Source organism: Zootoca vivipara, chromosome 5 (assembly GCF_963506605.1).
Source record: "Zootoca vivipara chromosome 5, rZooViv1.1, whole genome shotgun sequence".
Taxonomy (NCBI): domain Eukaryota; kingdom Metazoa; phylum Chordata; class Lepidosauria; order Squamata; family Lacertidae; genus Zootoca; species Zootoca vivipara.
Window position 1 is genome coordinate 42,346,814 of NC_083280.1, and position 16,815 is coordinate 42,363,628.

The 16,815-nt window shown below is 50.2% G+C and overlaps 1 protein-coding gene across 2 annotated transcripts in view; it reads right to left on the reverse strand.

The window, feature by feature from the left end:
- R3HCC1L (R3H domain and coiled-coil containing 1 like) overlaps window positions 1-16,815 on the reverse strand; it is a 44,583-nt gene that overhangs the window by 9,060 nt on the left and 18,708 nt on the right. For both annotated transcript variants that reach the window (XR_009557592.1, XM_035133045.2), the window contains exons 2-6: window positions 14,368-16,133; window positions 5,567-5,742; window positions 5,072-5,142; window positions 4,838-4,933; window positions 3,559-3,699 (exon numbers count right to left, since the gene is read on the reverse strand). Coding sequence is in view for 1 of the 2 variants with exons in the window: in XM_035133045.2 (XP_034988936.1) it covers window positions 3,559-3,699; window positions 4,838-4,933; window positions 5,072-5,142; window positions 5,567-5,742; window positions 14,368-16,119 (2,236 nt within the window). In the remaining variant the exon portion in view is untranslated. The remainder of the gene's footprint in view (window positions 1-3,558; window positions 3,700-4,837; window positions 4,934-5,071; window positions 5,143-5,566; window positions 5,743-14,367; window positions 16,134-16,815) is intronic.

Consider the following 16,815-nt stretch of genomic DNA (forward strand, 5'->3'; position numbering starts at 1 on the left):
CGCCCTTCCCAGCGCACAAGGCTCTGCTCCCGTGACACAGCCCAACCACTTTCCTCAGCAAACTGTGGCTGCCTACCCTGCTGGCACTCAGAAAGGGTGTGCCCTGTGCTGACCTTGCTTCACGTTGCCGTGTCCTTTCTCCCAGCTCAGCCGCACTGTGCCTGCCCCTTGACCAGCCTCTACAGGCAGCAGTGCCGTGCTATGTTCCAATGGGCTGTGTCTCACCTGCGCTAGGATCAGAAAGCCTGCCTGGCGACCCGAGGGAAAGGCTAGCGAGCGGAGAAGAGCAGGGAGACTGCGGAGTTGGCAGCTTCAATTAAAATAAATCACCTATTCCTATGCATGACTTACACTGCCTCCTGCAGCTGGCACTGGCTCCCAGTTCCGCATCCTGGAGCAGTAATCAGGATTGGAGCACCACCTAGTGCCCAAACCTGAGGATCACAGACCTGATGCCCCCTCATTTTACCATATAGCATTTTCGGAGAGCAACGGGGCCAAGTATATGGGAGCGCCACTGCTGGTGCCTCCTGTCTCATAAGCATCTGGCCGAAGCTGTAAGCTAATCTTCCAGCTTTTGTCCCTCGCAGCGCCATGGCAGAAAAATGGGCCAAAAAGAAAAAGAACCACTCCTCTAATGTGGCCACAAAGAGGACATCTGCAAGGACGACAGAAGCCTAAAGTACAGTAGAAATATGAGAGCAGGGGGAGGCCTGGGCTGAACGAGGCTACAGTAACCTGGACATCAGATGCATACAATGAGAAATCTGTTGCAGGAATTAGTCCAAAATGCTGTGTTCACAGGGCACCTGCCATTATTGGCAGGGGTAATAGCGCTGGAAACGCTGCAGTGATTATTGGATTCAGATCCTATTCAAAATGCTAAAGTGAAAGCTATGGAGAAAAACAATTTTTAACAGCTTCTGATTATGCTGGGAATGTCAGAGAGACCCAGAGTAATCCATGCTCATACTCCAGTTTCAAAAAGAATGACAGAAGGTAATAGAGTCATTGTATGAGAGAAGCTTCCTCAGAAAACTCCATAGGAAGGGGCCAGGCTGTGCGGTGCGTGTGTGTGTGGAGTGGGGGCTGGAGAGGAGCAGGTGTAGGGGGGAAAGAGGCTATATTGGAAACAGGAAAATCACGGGGAAATTTATCACCTGAACAACTATCAACACTTTTTTAAAAAAAAATGTGTAAAAAGCTTGTTGTTAAAGACATCTACTTACAGTGACTAAAATATTTGCATTGTTAATTACCTGCACCCTCTTCTCCTGATTTTCACTGCTGCCTGAAGGGTCTTTGCAAGCTTAAAATACTGCACCTTGTTTCAAAAAGAGCAGCAGGATTTTTTATTTTAAGGCAAAACCTAACTTGACCTCTCTAGGATGTACGGTGTGCTTCTTTGAGATCAGAGGCTATTCAGCTTCCCTCTTCAACCTCTTCAAGCCCAATCTTTGACTGTCTCTAGGGGTCATGATCCATCAGCTCTGCCCCCATCCTCCACCTGCTTCAATGAGAGGCCCTGTCTCATCCCAATTCCCTGGAATCTCTTATTCCTTCCACATTTTAGGGCAGGGGTGAGTAGCCTGCAGCCCAGGCAATGCATGTGTCTGAAGCAGATGGCAAGGTGGGGGGGGGGAGACCAGGGGGAAAGAAAGTGGCAGAAAGAGAAAAGTGTGAGAGAATGAAAGAGAAAGTGTGTGTGTGTGTGTGTGTGTGAGAGAGAGAGAGAGAGAGAGAGAGAGAGAGAGAGAGAGAGAGAGAGAGAGAGAGAGAGAAGTGGTGCTCTCCACTTTTAGGTCAGGCTGCCTCCACTGCTGGCACATGGTCCCCAGCAGATCATCCCCAAGAGAATGTGGCTCTCAAAAGAAATAAAAGGTCCTTGTCTCCCTACAGCATATATTCCTGTAACAAAATTAGAGGCTCTGGATGAACTGAAAACGAACATGAGAACCAAAGAGCTGCCAGCTCCTTTGCCCAACCTGCCCTGGAGTACAAGACAGATCTGAGCATCTTCTAGACCAGTGTTTCTCAACCAGTGTGCCTCCAGATGTTTTGGGACTGCAACTCCCATCATTCCTGACCACTGGTCTTGCTAGCTAGGGATGATGGGAGTTGTAGTCCCAAAACATCTGGAGGCACACTGGTTGAGAAACGCTGTTCTAGACTACCTGCCCTGCAAGGCCCATAGGCCTACTGTCAGGTTCCACTATATACAAAAGACTTTATTGATGTAATAGAATCAACTCAGCCCAGAGGGAGCCCTTGCCTGTGACTTTCAGTACCAACTAACCCTTTCACACACACACACACACACACACACACACACACACACACACACAATCCAGTTGCATCTTCCATAAAACTCCTCCACTTCTGAGCCAAGTCTGTGATCCTTGGTTCCACCTACTGCTACCCCAGTGCAAATACTCGGCCGAATCAAAAGTCACATATCCATCAGGGTTATGGACCATACACCATGGGTACAGTACAACATGTGTGTGAATTTTAGTCTGGGCAACCACTGGGGAGAGTGGGAGCTTTGTGGGTTCCCATGAAGACTGGAGATGTCAAAATATCCCAGCCCAGAGGACTAGGAGGTTGGGAGCTGGTACCTGGAGAGACAAGGTACTCCCTAACTACTCCTATCTTAACAAAGGATGCTGAAGATGCAATTGACAGCTGTAGGACAGGAGCGTAGCACCCTCAGGCTCCTACAAGCTGCTCTGCAGTGGGCAGCTCCTGCTACCCAATAGAGCCCTCCCAGTCCTAACAGGAAATAACAGACACGTGGGGAATCTGAAAGGACCTCACTGATCTCATTACGGTTTCCAGGCAAGTATGGCAAAGCTGCGCACTCCCCAGCCAGGTGGGCATGCTCCACCACCGTTATCTAGCTGGTGCAGCTGAAGGGCAGTCGGAGAACCAGCTGCCATTGCACTGGGAAGGGACAGGGCCCTGAATGGATACAATAAGCCCAGGAAAGTTGGTAGTGGTGGGGAAAGGAGGAAACAACCCCTTTCCCCAGCCAGGCCACCTGGTTCCCCTTTGTTGTGCACTAGCAGAGGATGCTTCCCTTAACGCCGTTCTGCCTTAGCAGCAGAAAGTAGGAGAGGGGAGGGTTGAGTGCAAAGAGGGAACCCTTTTCCAGAATGCAACCTGACACCAAGGGTGATCCCCTCTCCTGTATCCCTGCATGTTTCCGCTGTGCACTCTCAGTGCCTTCCGTGACCTAGACGTTGGCTGCCTGACAGACTCCCTCGGGTCCTCAGCCAGGCAGAGCTGTCTGTGTGACAGCAAGGAGAGCGAGTGGCTGGTGTAGCTTACTTGTCACCCCTCCTGGAAGCAGAGAGCCAGACCATGCAGACTCCCCAGAGACTCCTGGGACGTGGGTAGTGAGTGAGAGCAGGGAGGCCTGAGGCGGAGACATCGAGAAATCCCCCAGCATCCCTCGCCTGCACTCCGCAGCCTGGGCCACCTCCGTCTCCAACACACGTCCTGCCTCTACAACACAACGACATCAGCTCACGTCTTTCCCCGCATCCTTGGGCTTACCTCGGGCTGCTTGTAGCTGCCTGCGTTCAGCTTCCCGTTCGGCCTTGCTTTGGTTGCTCCGCACGCCCAGGGCGCCTGTCACCAGTCTCCTGGCCAGAGCAGCTGAGGTCTCGGGGCGCTCTTTGGCTGGCTGCAGGAATTCTAAAGGAATTGGCAGAGGGAGGACAACAGTCTCAGTGCTCAGAGTCAGTACTCCCATTGCTGGAAGACGAGAGTATTTAGGCACTACCTCAGCAGGTGAGTTCTTTTCCAGAAGCACATATTAAAGGAAAACAGATAAGGCAGGGAAGAGCATCACCCACAGCCCGGATGCTGCCCTCTATCACATGCAAAGGACGATAGCAGAGGAGGCTGAGAGCTCCTCTAATGGTCAGGAAAACAGGAGTGGAAGCAGCTGTCAAAGGGATCTGCCATGGGCAAGAGACACACGGGAGCAATGGGGCGACAGTGTGTGTGTGGGAAACACTGGCTGGGTGGGGTATGCAGGGCTGCACTGTTGCCTGCCTGACTCTTCTCTCCTGTGTGTCACACACCCACAAAGCTAAATTGCAAACAGGCCATGTGACACTGGCAACATTTCAAATTGTTTGAAATATCTGCTTCTAATGTTTGTTTAATTTTATGTATTTTTTTGTAAACTCTGTGTAGCAGATTCTACTTGCAATATAAATCTTGTTACTTATTTTTTTTAATGCACCTTTCAATTCCCTGGGTGTTGCCTGGCATTGCCCTAGGAAGCCAACCAGACTTCCTGTTCTTCTCAGCCTCGATGGGGTGCTCAGTACTAGCGCAGCTGGCAGGAACCCAAAGGGGGGCAACCCATTCTTACTGATTCCACTGTTACAGTTAATAAGCCCTGTTTGGTGCTAGCAGGAGAACTTCCACTGGTTTAAACTGCAGCTGCTTCCCTGGAAAGGCGGCTTTAGGATTTGGGAAGCTCTGTGTGTGTGTGTGTGTGTGTGTGTGTGTGTGTGTGTGTGTGAGAGAGAGAGAGAGAGAGAGAGAGAGAGAGAGAGAGAGAGAGAGAGAGAGGGAGAGAGGGAGAGAGGGAGACTTCCAGTAGACCAGGTTTCATAAGCAGTTGTGCTGAAGAACCAGTGCTCATCAGCACCTTAGAGGGTCCAGGTGGGTGGGTGGGGCTGTTGAAGCCCTACAACTATGGCTACCTACAATGATCCAGGATAATCTCTGCAAGGTATGAATACATAGTACAGCTATGAGCTACAGGCTGGAAGATGCTCAGCACCCCAGGCATTTAATCTCTCTCTTCTGGACTCACCAGAAAAGGCTCGGGCCTTGGTCTTTGCAGCTCGCGTGGCCTGGGACAGCGGACGGGTTTTCACCATCAGGTGCTTGGTGGTGAGAGCATCTCGGGCTGCGAGAAGAGAAGCAGGCATTATATGGGGAAGTAGACTCCCTTCCCAGTGAATGCATTCAACAGGCCGTCCCCACCAGGTACCAAGACAGCCGCTTCCTGTTGCCCAGTCAAGCCCTGCTCAAAAGCAAGCCTCACCTGTGATGGGGCTGGAAAAGATCCCCAGGGCGTGTGTGTCATCCACCCATTTAATGTCAAAGCCTTTCTTCCTGGAGAGCAGAAAAGAGAAATATGGGGACATCAGGGTTCTTGTGGGGAGGTGGGGGGTGCAGAGGAAGAAAAAAGCAATTGTGTGCAGTCCTGGGGGGAGCTCAAGAGGGGGTGCAGGGCTAGGGAGGGCTGGAAGGATGCCTGGTGGGTAGTGATGCCAGAGCATGCCTGGGCATCTTTGGAACAAGACTGGCCTTTGCATCTCTGAGCCAGAGAGCACATCTGGATCCAGGTCTAAGGACTCATAGAAGTCAGGAGGCCATGGAAGGGAAAGCACCAGGTGAAGAGAGCCATCACACCCAGCCCTGCCTGCTGGGGGTGATCCACCCCCAAGGAGAAGGTATGACATGGGACGTAAAATCGTAAAGTTGGAAGGAGCTACAAGGGTCCTCTAGTCCAACACAACGGGGACAAATGGCTCACTGGTAGCTGCAGAAGACGCGCAGCAGGTCCTCAGTGCGAAACTCCGCTGGGAAGTCGTAGATCTCAATGACGTGCGGCAGCTCAGAGTCGCTCAAGTCCAAGTCAGCCGGGGCGTAGTTGTAGTAGTCAAAGTGTGGTTCCTGCAGCCCCGCAGGGTGTGGTCTGTGGGGAGAAAGCTGGAAGGAGGAGAGAGGAAAGCAATGAGGGTTGGCGAGCTGCAGCAGCAGTACAAGGCCCTCGGCCTCTTGCCCCTTTCCCCCAAAGCAGCCCAGGTCACTGGCGGACCACCACCCCAATGCCATTTCAGGGAGCTCATCCTGATTCCCCCACCACCACCTTTGAAATGACAGCCAGGTGTTGCCTTTAACTGCTGAGCGCCGTGGTGCATCTCAGCCCCTGAGCCCTCCTGGCAGCCCTGGAGCGGCTGCGCTGGCTGATTGATGAAGCCGTGGGCTCGTGTTGCGGAGAAGGATTGATGGCCCACGGGAGATTGGGAGTTATTGATCAGGTGCCTCCTGCTGCTTGCATACTTTCCCCATTAACCATTTCGCCAGGCTCCCTCGTTCTTTTCAGGGGAGGAAGCTTGAGTGGGTGCCCAGCTCCCCAGCAGCAGTCTTCCTGCCTGCTCCGCCCTCCGCGGAAGGGCGTTGTTGGCACCCAAACCAAGGAAGCTGTAAAACCCAGCTTACAGAGCAGGCGTGGCAGCCCCCACTCCCCATGGCTAAGCAGGTGAAGCTAGAAGAGGCGTGGGGCAGAAATGAAAGGGGTGATTGGGTTCAGACACAGGTGGGAGAAGACCTGGACCCCTGTTTTACTTGCGGTAGCTATTGCCCCAGTAAACTCTGGGCCAGAAAAATATATGAACTGCGGAACAGTTGAGAATAATGATAGACAGCAGCCAGAGATTTTTTTATTCTGTTTAAGACAGGCTCAAGGAGGAGACAGGTGTGCTGGGTGGGACCCGACTCCCGGGATGCTGTGCACACCTGCACCCCAAAATCAAGGAAGAGAGTGAGAGCACGAAGCAGCCTGATCTCACAGACTGCTCCTAAGGGAAACAAATTACGCTGTGATTACTAACACACTCTAGATGTGAGGTTGCCCTTGAAAACTTTTCAGAAGCCACAGCTGGTGCAAACTGCTGAAGCCAGAATAATGTCTGGTGTCTGCTTTTCTGGCCATATTACACTGGCCTTGTTTAAATTGCACCGGCTTTCAATTCATTTTCAGACCCAATTCAAGGAGCTGGTTATTATCAATAAAGTCCTAAATGGCTTTGGGCCAGGATATATGAAGGCCTGCCTCCTCTCGCATGAACTTGCCCATCAGTTGTAGTCATCTTCCGAGGCCCTGTTCTATATTCCACTGACAACATACGTGCATTTATTTATTTAGAGCTTTTATTTTTATCCCATTCTTTGGCTATAAAAAGCTCCCAGAACAGCTTATAAGTCACTAAACAAAGATTTCTCTGCACTCAAGACACATCACAAAAGGGAAATGGATTGGGAGGGATGAGAAAAAAAGCAAACTCAGGGTCAACTTCTTTGTTTACAAGCAGTTCCAATGGTGGTGGACATTTCTTTTAGATGGGCAGTTAAGAAGGTTTTATTTCATCTGGATTTTAGTGTATATCCTATTCTGGATGTTTTATTCTGGCTTTTTAAATGCTTACTAGCTTTAACTGCAGCGAGATTTTAACAGCTGTAAACCACCTTGGAGGACTTTGCAAGAACCAAAAGCCAAAATGCAAACACGGCTCTTTCCCCTGCAAAAGTGGGGAGGGAAGAGACTCAGGCCTCTGGGAACACCGCAAAATACTGGCAGATCTCATGTCTCCAGGTCTGCAACATCATGACCTAACGAACAACGACCCTTCACTGAATTGCTTAGCCTGACCACTCAGCTCCCCTCCATACGTGTGCCTTGGCAAACCTTTACCCCCAAAGTCAACCATCATAGCTGCTGGGAGACTGACAGCTGGATGCAGAGCTCAGCTGCTGGTGATTTCATAGGGAAACACACTTGTGCTAGGTCCCTAAGCGGCACAGCTCTGCACACATCCTGTTGGCAAGGGAGTCTATAATTCAGCCAGACTCTGTCTGCTTCCCCAAGTACCTGTACCAACAGAAGCCACGGCTGTACAGGGAAAGTCTATAAATTCCAGCTACTTCGGTCAATAAAAGACAGCAATTCAGATAATTTCTTCGGGAAAGTGGATTTGTGGGTGGGTGGAGCATGGAAGAACAAGCCGGCGAATCAGGGAGGAAGAGGTGGATCTGCAGCAAGAGGGAAAGGATGTAGTGTGTGCCTCGGTGGATTTAACAGGATCCAAGCTATTAACTTGATCATTAAGGGACCTAAGTGAACTACACCTGATCGCAGTGGGAGCTGGCCAAGCAATGCTTGAAGAAGCAGCCTCTCCTAACATTAAGTGGCATGGCAGATCTTCAGAGATGATGGAGAGCACACTGCATGAGCACCCCTGACCTTCACAAACCACTGGCTGTAGCAGAAAGCACACTGAGGGTCAGGAGCTGCCTGCCTCGCAAGGATGGTGAGAATCCATGCACAGTAGCTCACAACATGCACAAATCTGCCCGCATAGCCTGCTTGTCAACACAACTTCAGGCACAACTTCAGGCTTCAGACTGATGTGAGCCTGCCCTGCAGCGACAAAGCACACACATGTTTTGAGGCAGTGAAGCGGGGAACACGGCACAGCATTCTTACAAATATGCCTGCAATGGTTCGTGCACGGAAAACGTGAGCCCATTAATGCCAGAGCTTCCTGTCTTAGGTAGCTTTACAGGAACCGTGTGCCCCCGTGCCGCATTAACACCGTCCCAGCCTCCTGCTCGCAGTCTCCTTCCCAGAGATCGCTAATGTTCAGATGTTGTCCTGTGCTGGGAAAGCTTCTGCCGGCGGATGCACAGGCAGCAAGGAGCAAGAGGACACAGGAAATGAAGACTGTCTGCCACGGCTCAACGCTCTCCAAAGATTTATCCACGCTGCTACGCTGACGCCCGCTCGCTCGCTCAGCTTTTGAGATGGAGAAGACAGTCAACATACAGCGGGGGGAGAGTGAAGCACAGTGGCAGAGGCCGGAGGAGCCTCATAGAGATAAAAGCGTGTAAGGCAAGAGGCAGAAATGTCTACCTGTGACAGCCTGCTCTAGCACACTCCTCCCTTTTGCAGACAGGGCTGGCTAGTTACAATCTCTCCAACAGAATTGGCCAGTTTAGCCAAAAGTAATCCTCCACAGAAACACTGTATAACCAGCTATTGCATATTTTCCATGGATGACTGGAAAAAACGCATCACACGGCACACACATTGGCCTCTCTGGTGCGCAGCCTGCAAGGACAGCTGGGTTGCTGGTCAGTGCTGGGCACCCAAACTAGACAGAATAAATTATTTTCACATTTTCCATTGCATGTTAAAGTTTTTGTTTGGGAAGGATCATATTTTCTTCTTCTTTTGAGTGAAGGGAGACAGGTTGAACTGGGCTAAAAGAAACAGGAGGAATGGATCGAATAGCCTTTTGGTGGTCCCTTCCAACTTTGTGAAATGAAAACAAAAGAATCCACTCTAGACTTCAGGGCCATGAGGATCGAGGGCCCGGCCCCAGAGCAAGGACCTCCCCTCCTCTTGGTCACTGAAAACAGGGTGTTCCAGAAAGGCTTCACATTCACAGATCCCCAAACAGGAACCAGTAGCAGTGGTTTTTAGGTAGTGAGGAAATGCCCAAGGCCTGTGCCAGAAGAAGGCAACTCTCAAACATCTGCACAGGGCCTGAACATAAGCCCTTACCCTGCTCCCCAGGCAAGCCTGCACAGAAGTATTTACTCCCAACTCCACTCTTACACACAGAGAATTAAGGAAACACATCTCTCTTGCAAACACACCTGCAGCTCAGCACTGACACACAAGCCATAACATCAACTTATGCAAAGCACCTTCTTTTGTGTATGCCAAGATCGGAATGCTCTCATCCTAAATCCCACTTCCACACACCCGAATCTCAGCGCAACACTCCTCCTATGCAACGAAATGAGTTACACTGACCTTGGTACGAGAAACTAGAGTAAGTTTTTCACCAGAGAAAGCAATAGCAGAGGAACAGCTTTATTTAGTCACAAGCTGTTTTCTCAGAGCTACTGTTCCCCCCTCCTTCCATTTTTATCTCACCATATTCTTCTTTTCTTAAAACACAAGCAGGAGGATATAGATATGTGCATATCTGCATCAGCACAGTCACTAGGCTAGAGCTTCAGAAAGGAAGCCAGACTCTGAGCTTTGCAGGAATCTTGCCTGTGAATTTTCACTGCCACATTTCTCCAGCGCCCAGAGATCTTCTGATACCCGGACTCTGGGGATATTCATAGTTTAAAGGAGCAGCATTTTCACCAAGGACGGGATCTTCCTGCAGTATTTTAAAACCACTCCAGGGAACAATTTACTGCAGGACAGATGCAAGTTAACCCAAAGCAGGGGCCTGTTCCAAAGTAAATATTGTTAAATGCTCAGGAGAAATTGCTAATGTGGATGGACCCTCCATTAGAGATATTGGCCGGCATCGCCTGCAAATTCTGCTGCCGATATTCGCACGAGGAGGAGCACAGCTCACACCACATCCCAGAATCTGTCACTGTAGGCAACCCAAGTCCTGTCTTATCCACACAAAATCTTGTACCTCATTAAAGCGATACAAGCTTTTGTGTAATTGGTCTCGACAAAAGTCTCGTGCTGTCCCTTGTCCCAGCCATCGTCCCGCCTTCTCTCTTTCATTATCGGAACTCTTTTCTTCCTCAAGGTGAATTTCCGGCACTGTGCCCATTTGCCAGGGCATTCTCCAACTATATCAGCTCATTTTTCTTAGCAGACAGTAAATCTCACGTCGGTACTATGTGATTCTAGAGAGTCCAGCCATTTCACAAGGTTCTCAGCTTTTTAGGGCCGGGAGGAATCAAACTGATAAATGGATTGGGTGAAAAATATATGTGGGTATATTTGTGCCATCACACATAGTTCGGTGCTCATTAAGATAAATATGACAAGCCCAGTTGTTCATTAAGATAAATATGAAAAGCCCAAACTACAATTCTAGGAGGGAAATGAATACACTTGAGAACATAAAAGAGCCTGCTGGATCAGGCCAATGGCCCATCTAGTCCAGCATCCTGCTCTCTCAGTGGCCAACCAGATGGCCACGGAAAACCTGTAAGCAGGACCCGAGCACAAGAGCCCTCTCCCCTCCTGCAGTTTATTCTGAAGCATTATTGCCTCTGACTGTGGAGGCAGAGCAAATCCATTGTGGGTAGTAGCCCAGCTCTCAGTGAGCACACACATATATTTATATATTTTATTTAACAAAATGCACAGTCTCGCTTGGACTACTGCAATGTGCTCTATGTGGGGCTACCTTTGAGGGTGACCCGGAAACTGCAATTAATCCAGAATGCTTCAGCTAGACTGGTGACTGGGAGCGGCCGCCGAGACCACAACACACCGGTCTTGAAAGACCTATATTGGCTCCCAGTACGTTTCTGAGCACAATTCAAAGTGTTGGTCCTGACCTTTAAAGCCCTAAATGGCCTTGGTCCAGTATACCTGAAGGAGCATCTCCACCTCCATCGTTCTGCCTGGACACTGAGGTCCAGTGCTGAGGGCCTTCTGGTGGTTCCCTCGCTGCGAGAAGCCAAGTTACAGAGAACTAGGCAGAGGGCCTTCTCGGTAGTGGCACCTGCCCTGTGGAACGCCCTCCCACCAGATGTCAAAGAGAAAAACAACTACCAGACTTTTAGAGGACATCTGAAGGCAGCCCTGTTTAGGGAAGCTTTTAATGTTTAATAAATTATTGTATTTTAATATTTCGGTTGGATGCCGCCCAGAGTGGCTGGGGAAACCCAGCCAGATGGGCAGGGTATAAATAATAAATTATTATCATCATCATCATCATATATTGCTTCATTATAAGAAGACCCTCGAAGCGGTTTACAAAGGGGGGGGGGAAGAGTCAAAGGTTTGTTCTGGTACAGTGAAAAGAGAATGGTGAAACGAACTGCAGTATGGACACGGCCTGGTGCTCCACAAAGGTTTTGAACTACAGCTTCCACCAGCCAGTAGGCTTGCGCTGGCTGAGGCTTATAGGAGTTGTAGTTCTAAGCATCTGAAGGACATCAGGTTGGGGAAATCAATGCCTCCATAATGCCTTTATTACACGATATTCTGCATCACCACACCATCTACATTTTTTTCCTGCCTGTAAGTACAAAACAAAATTTTGTCTCCATTTAAAAAAAAAATGGCTAAAAGCCAATTGCTCAAGTTCATTCCTCACTGTGGCAAATGGAATTTCTGGGGTTCTCCGAGCGTGGCACTGTTACAAAAGATGCAGCTGCAATTGCATTTAAGAAATACGTAAACCACATTAAGACCCCTCACCCCACCCTCAAGAGCCTAAGTCATCCCCTTAGACTTCCCTAATGCAACACTGAGCCTTTCCCCAGAGTATCGACTCCCGAGACCTCACCTTCATTCTCTCAACTCTGCAGTCTACACCTTCCTCCAAGTGGTTACTTGTGAGATAATTGAAAGGAAATTATCCCTGACTTTTCTAAAATTAGTGCATTCTAATGCAGGCAGTTTACTGGTATCAGCTCTCTAATGAAAGCAGGCGCAGAGTTTGTTTAAACAAAGCAAAGCGATTTCATAATGCAGAATTCACAATGCTACAAATAGGTCATGCCCACAGCTAGGCACGCATCCATGCGGTCAGGCCTTTGGGATCGGAGGCGAGAGCATGGAGAAGCTCTCTGGCCACAGGAACCATCCCCTGGTTGCCCCTCCACTTCTGTCCAGCCATGCTGTTGTCCGACTGCTCTCCCTCTGGTGACACCAATGCACCAGATCCAGCCTTACGGAAGAAGGGAAGCAGACCTAAAGTAGATCACCTAGATTCCTTTCTCACCACACCCGCTTTCCTTGTGTCTTTCAGGATACAAACATTTCCACCCAGCAGTATCCCGAGCATCGTAGCTGCAGAAACATGTGAACATCCAGTAAAACTCTGCAAATTTTCCTTTGCAGTGGGATTCGTTTATATGAGCCTGGGAGTCGGTGGAGGTTGTCTATGCGCCTTGATATGCAAGACCAGCACCATACAGAGACTGAGCCACACATGTGCAGCAAAATCAATTTGGAGGCAGTTCTGTTACCCCTCCGACACCTATGAAGACAAGTTCTGCTTGGTGTGCTGGCACTTCTGCACAGAGGTGCAATGGGTGGCCTGTGCACGATCCGGCCTCACTTTCAACTGGCCGGTCACCTGTCAGAAAGGGAGATTTAATTTCCTTGCCGTTAACTGACTGGAATAAGCAGCAGTGAACCCAAAGCTACTTCCTGTAAAAGCTGCCCCCATGGAGTTTTAACAGCTTCCATTACCAGGAGTTTAGGATGGTTTATGAGCTAACCCTTGGTAATGAGCCTGCTTAGTTAATTTCAATGGTTCGCCAGAGCTATTAGCAAGCCGAATCCATTCAGATCAACCCCCCGACTCCTAAGCAGGCCTGAATGCACATCACAGCAATATTAGGACACTTTGTTACTTTAGGTACCATTGTGTCACTCCAAAAGTACAGGGTTTATGGTATTGATTTAAGCTTTAATAAGGGGCTCTCAGCCATCCAGCCGACACAGTGCTTTCCTCATAAACGGAAGGCAAGGCTGCACGCTCCCCGTGCTGAGCTGCTCATTGCAACACATTTCGCGCTATTCTTGCAGAGCGATATGCTAACAAGCCAGAGCCAATTAAAAACCTGCCGTTTCCATGAAACTTCACGGTACGTCTCTGCACGGCTCGTGGTCATCGTGAAGGCTCTGCTCAACAGCAACGCAGCCGCCGTGCAGAGGAACTTCCGCCTGCCTTATTTTATGTATATTATTTTATCCAGTCAGCCAAACGAGTTTGGCAAGCATTGCAGAGTTCAAGGTGTTGGGGAGTTCCCAAGCCAATCGTTGTGCTCCTCTTGTTTAATGATTTCTCAAGCACCACTTCTGTTGGAGACTTCCACGGACTACTAGGCCATTTGTTGTGTTTCTTTTGAGTCCTCCTCTGGCCTCATGACACAATACATGCGACCATCTCCCCACAATTATCGAAGGGGACAGAAATCGGCTCAACCCAGAAAGTGTCGTCATCATGCGTAACTTTGCAAAAGCTTTCCCCAAACCCTCTAACTCTCACCATGACTTCATAAAGAAGCAACTTAGTAGCTCCCATGCCTCTGGTGGAAAGCTTCAAAGTGTGCAGGCAATATGTACCAAATGCTCACAAAACAGAGTAGAACTTGGGCTCTCTGTACCTGCTGATCTCCAGTTTCCCATTCCTGTACATACAGAGACCCAATGTGACCTCTCCCTCCAAAAGAATGGAAATGTTGCAATAAATCAGGACAACCAACTGGTGTGTGTGTGTGTGTGTGTGTAAAATCAGTTTACTCCAAGAATAGAGGTTTGGATTTTCCAACAGAAAATTTTAAATCTCTTGCTTATGGTATGATCTTCCGGGAACGGGCATTGGATAAATATTGAGATTGAAAGAGAAGGCGAGAAGTAAAGCGCACCTACAGAATAAAGGCATTGCAGACACACCAGCTCAGCCAGCCATGCAGGACCTCAAAACTAAAAATGCATTCTCCGTAAACCGGCTGTGTCACGTGCTCCCCAACATGCAAATATCTCCCGCCACCATGTCTCATGACACCCAGCTCTGGGGAAAGTCCACAGAGAGTACTCACCCCCGCCAGTAAATGCGGATCCAGGCAGTCACCATCGTCATTAAACAGAGCATCCCAGCTCTCATCTGCCACGCCGTCATCCTCATTGCCGGTTGTCGGATCAATGCTGGTTCCAGCAGGCTCCTCGCTCCATCCAGCTTCTTCGCCTGCCTTGGCTTCAGACGGATGCCAGCACCTCATGCCCACAGCCCCATGGCTTGGCTTTTGCACTGAGGCGTCCCCTGAGCTCTCTGAGCCGCACGCCACCTTCTTTGAGGCACATCCCAGTAACTGGCCAGCAGCCTCCCTTCCTTCAGCACTTGGCTCTCCCATGCCCAACGTGGCTTCTCCTGTTGCCAGTGCAACCTCAGCCCCAGAGACATTGCCTTTGCACCGACAGGCGTGATGGGAAATGCTGCCTCCCTCCTCGTGTTCCCTGCCACCCCCTTGCCCCACTTCATCCTCCAAGACACAATTGGGGTGACAATCCCATGTCCCATAGTCACTATCTGAACAGTTACAGCCTGCAGCCACCCCTGAACCACCTGCCTCAATTGAAGGGCTCTCATCCCTGTTTCCAGACACGTTATCAAAGCTCACTCCAATCTGATCAGACATGTGTTCAACTGCATGACTGGACATGCTACTCTCATTCTCCTCCTCGCCATGCTCTAGTGTGCTCTGCATGTTGGCTTCTGCCTGAGCAGCGACGCTCCCATTTGCCTCTTTGATGCCACTGCCTTCCTTTGGTTCTGTCTGGTCTGCAACTTTATTGGCCGTATAGTCCAACATGCTACTGTCACTCATCTCTGTCTGATTGGAGTTGCTCATATCACTGCCTTCACGTCTACCAGGCTCAACTGTCTCAGGGCAAACCAACCCGTTTCCCTTGCCTGCATCTGTTGGATCAGACACTCCCTCGCCTGCACATGCCGAGAGGCAATCCTCCTGTGCCCCTGGGCCACCTGGAATCCCCTCAGCTGAACTTTCAGACACATTGCCCTCATTTACTCCAGCTGGTTCTGAGTAACCTTGGCTCGCAGGTGCCATTGTGCTTTCCCTGCTGGCCAGCAGGCCACCGTCACCCACCTCTCCCTCATCTGAGAGCCTCTCGCTGCTGGATGTCTGCACTCTCCCTTCACTCAGCCCTACCTGATCTTTGAGGGGTGTTCCTGCCGGCTTGCTCACGCCAGTGCGGGGAGTCCTTTGAAAAGAGAAAGCGTCCTGCTCTGCTGACGGACACATGTGCTGCTGCTCCCAAGAGCAGTCTCCCTCGCTATGCCTTGGCTGAAGCTGGAGCTCGGCCATCCTCCACAATAGATTAGTGTGAGAGAGGGCAGTGCAGGACTCCGGAGGCGCCCCTGCGTGACGGTTGGGCAGTGCAGAGGGAGTGGTAGCTAGGAAGCTGGAGGAAGCGGGCAGTCTGTGTGACTCAGCCTTCTGCTGGGACTCTTTCTGAGCCTTTGGCCTCGTGCAGAAGGCATTGCTATAGCTCCCGCCTTGAGGTGAGGTTCCTCTTGGTTCTCTGGGCGCAACCACTCCATCCCGGTCATCGTGAAACAGGCCTCTCCCAGCTCTGGGACTCGGCCTTCCCTCACATCCTTTGGTGATCTCCTTCCCAGAGGAGCAGGAGGGGCTCCCCTCCCTCCCGTGTCTGGTGGCCAATGAGGTGCTAGTTTTTGAGCTGGCTGTCTGGCGTAGAGCTCTGGGGACGTACAGGGCCTTGTCTGGCTTCTTGGGCCGTATCCGAGTCCTCTCCGTATCTGGCTGCATGGTGCTGCCAAGACCTGCAAGAGAGGAAAGCAATCAGTCGAGTGAACAGCAGAGCAATGTAGCCCCACACCTATGTTTGGGGAAGCAGGGAGGGGAGGATAACCTGGAAACAGCAGCACAATCTGTGTCCCACCTCCTGCCTTTTACAGAGCAGAAATAGTCTACAGCCAGGGGAAGGCAGAGGTGGAACGGGATCAGTAACTCATTTCTCTGGCCAAAGGACGGGTGGATTTGCGCAAGCCGTTATACAGAGTTACAATAGCCTCATAACCATGGCTGCATTCTAAGCACAAGGTACAGCAGTTTTGTCTTACTTTATTTTGCTTTCATGATTCAAATTTTCAGTGATTGTACCAGATCTCTTTCAACTTAAAAGAAAAATGGTATAGGAGTTGGCTAGGGTAGAGGCATGTGAGGCAGAAAGGCACAAAGACAGAAGTTGGGAATTGGGATGCAGCCCAGAGGGTCTCAAAGTTTTTTCTCTGGGCGACACTTTAAGAACAAAAATTTGGGTTCCGGTTTCCGCCTGCAGGAATGGCGGACCTGTTTTCCATCTCTCTGACCTTCGTAAGGAATTTGGCGGTTGCTAGGGGAGTAAATGGCAACCCCCTACCCTCTCCGGGGGTTACGGAGAGGGGCCGCTGGCCCGCGATGCCCCCAGACCCACTCCGACTGTTTTTGGAGTGGGGGGAGCTT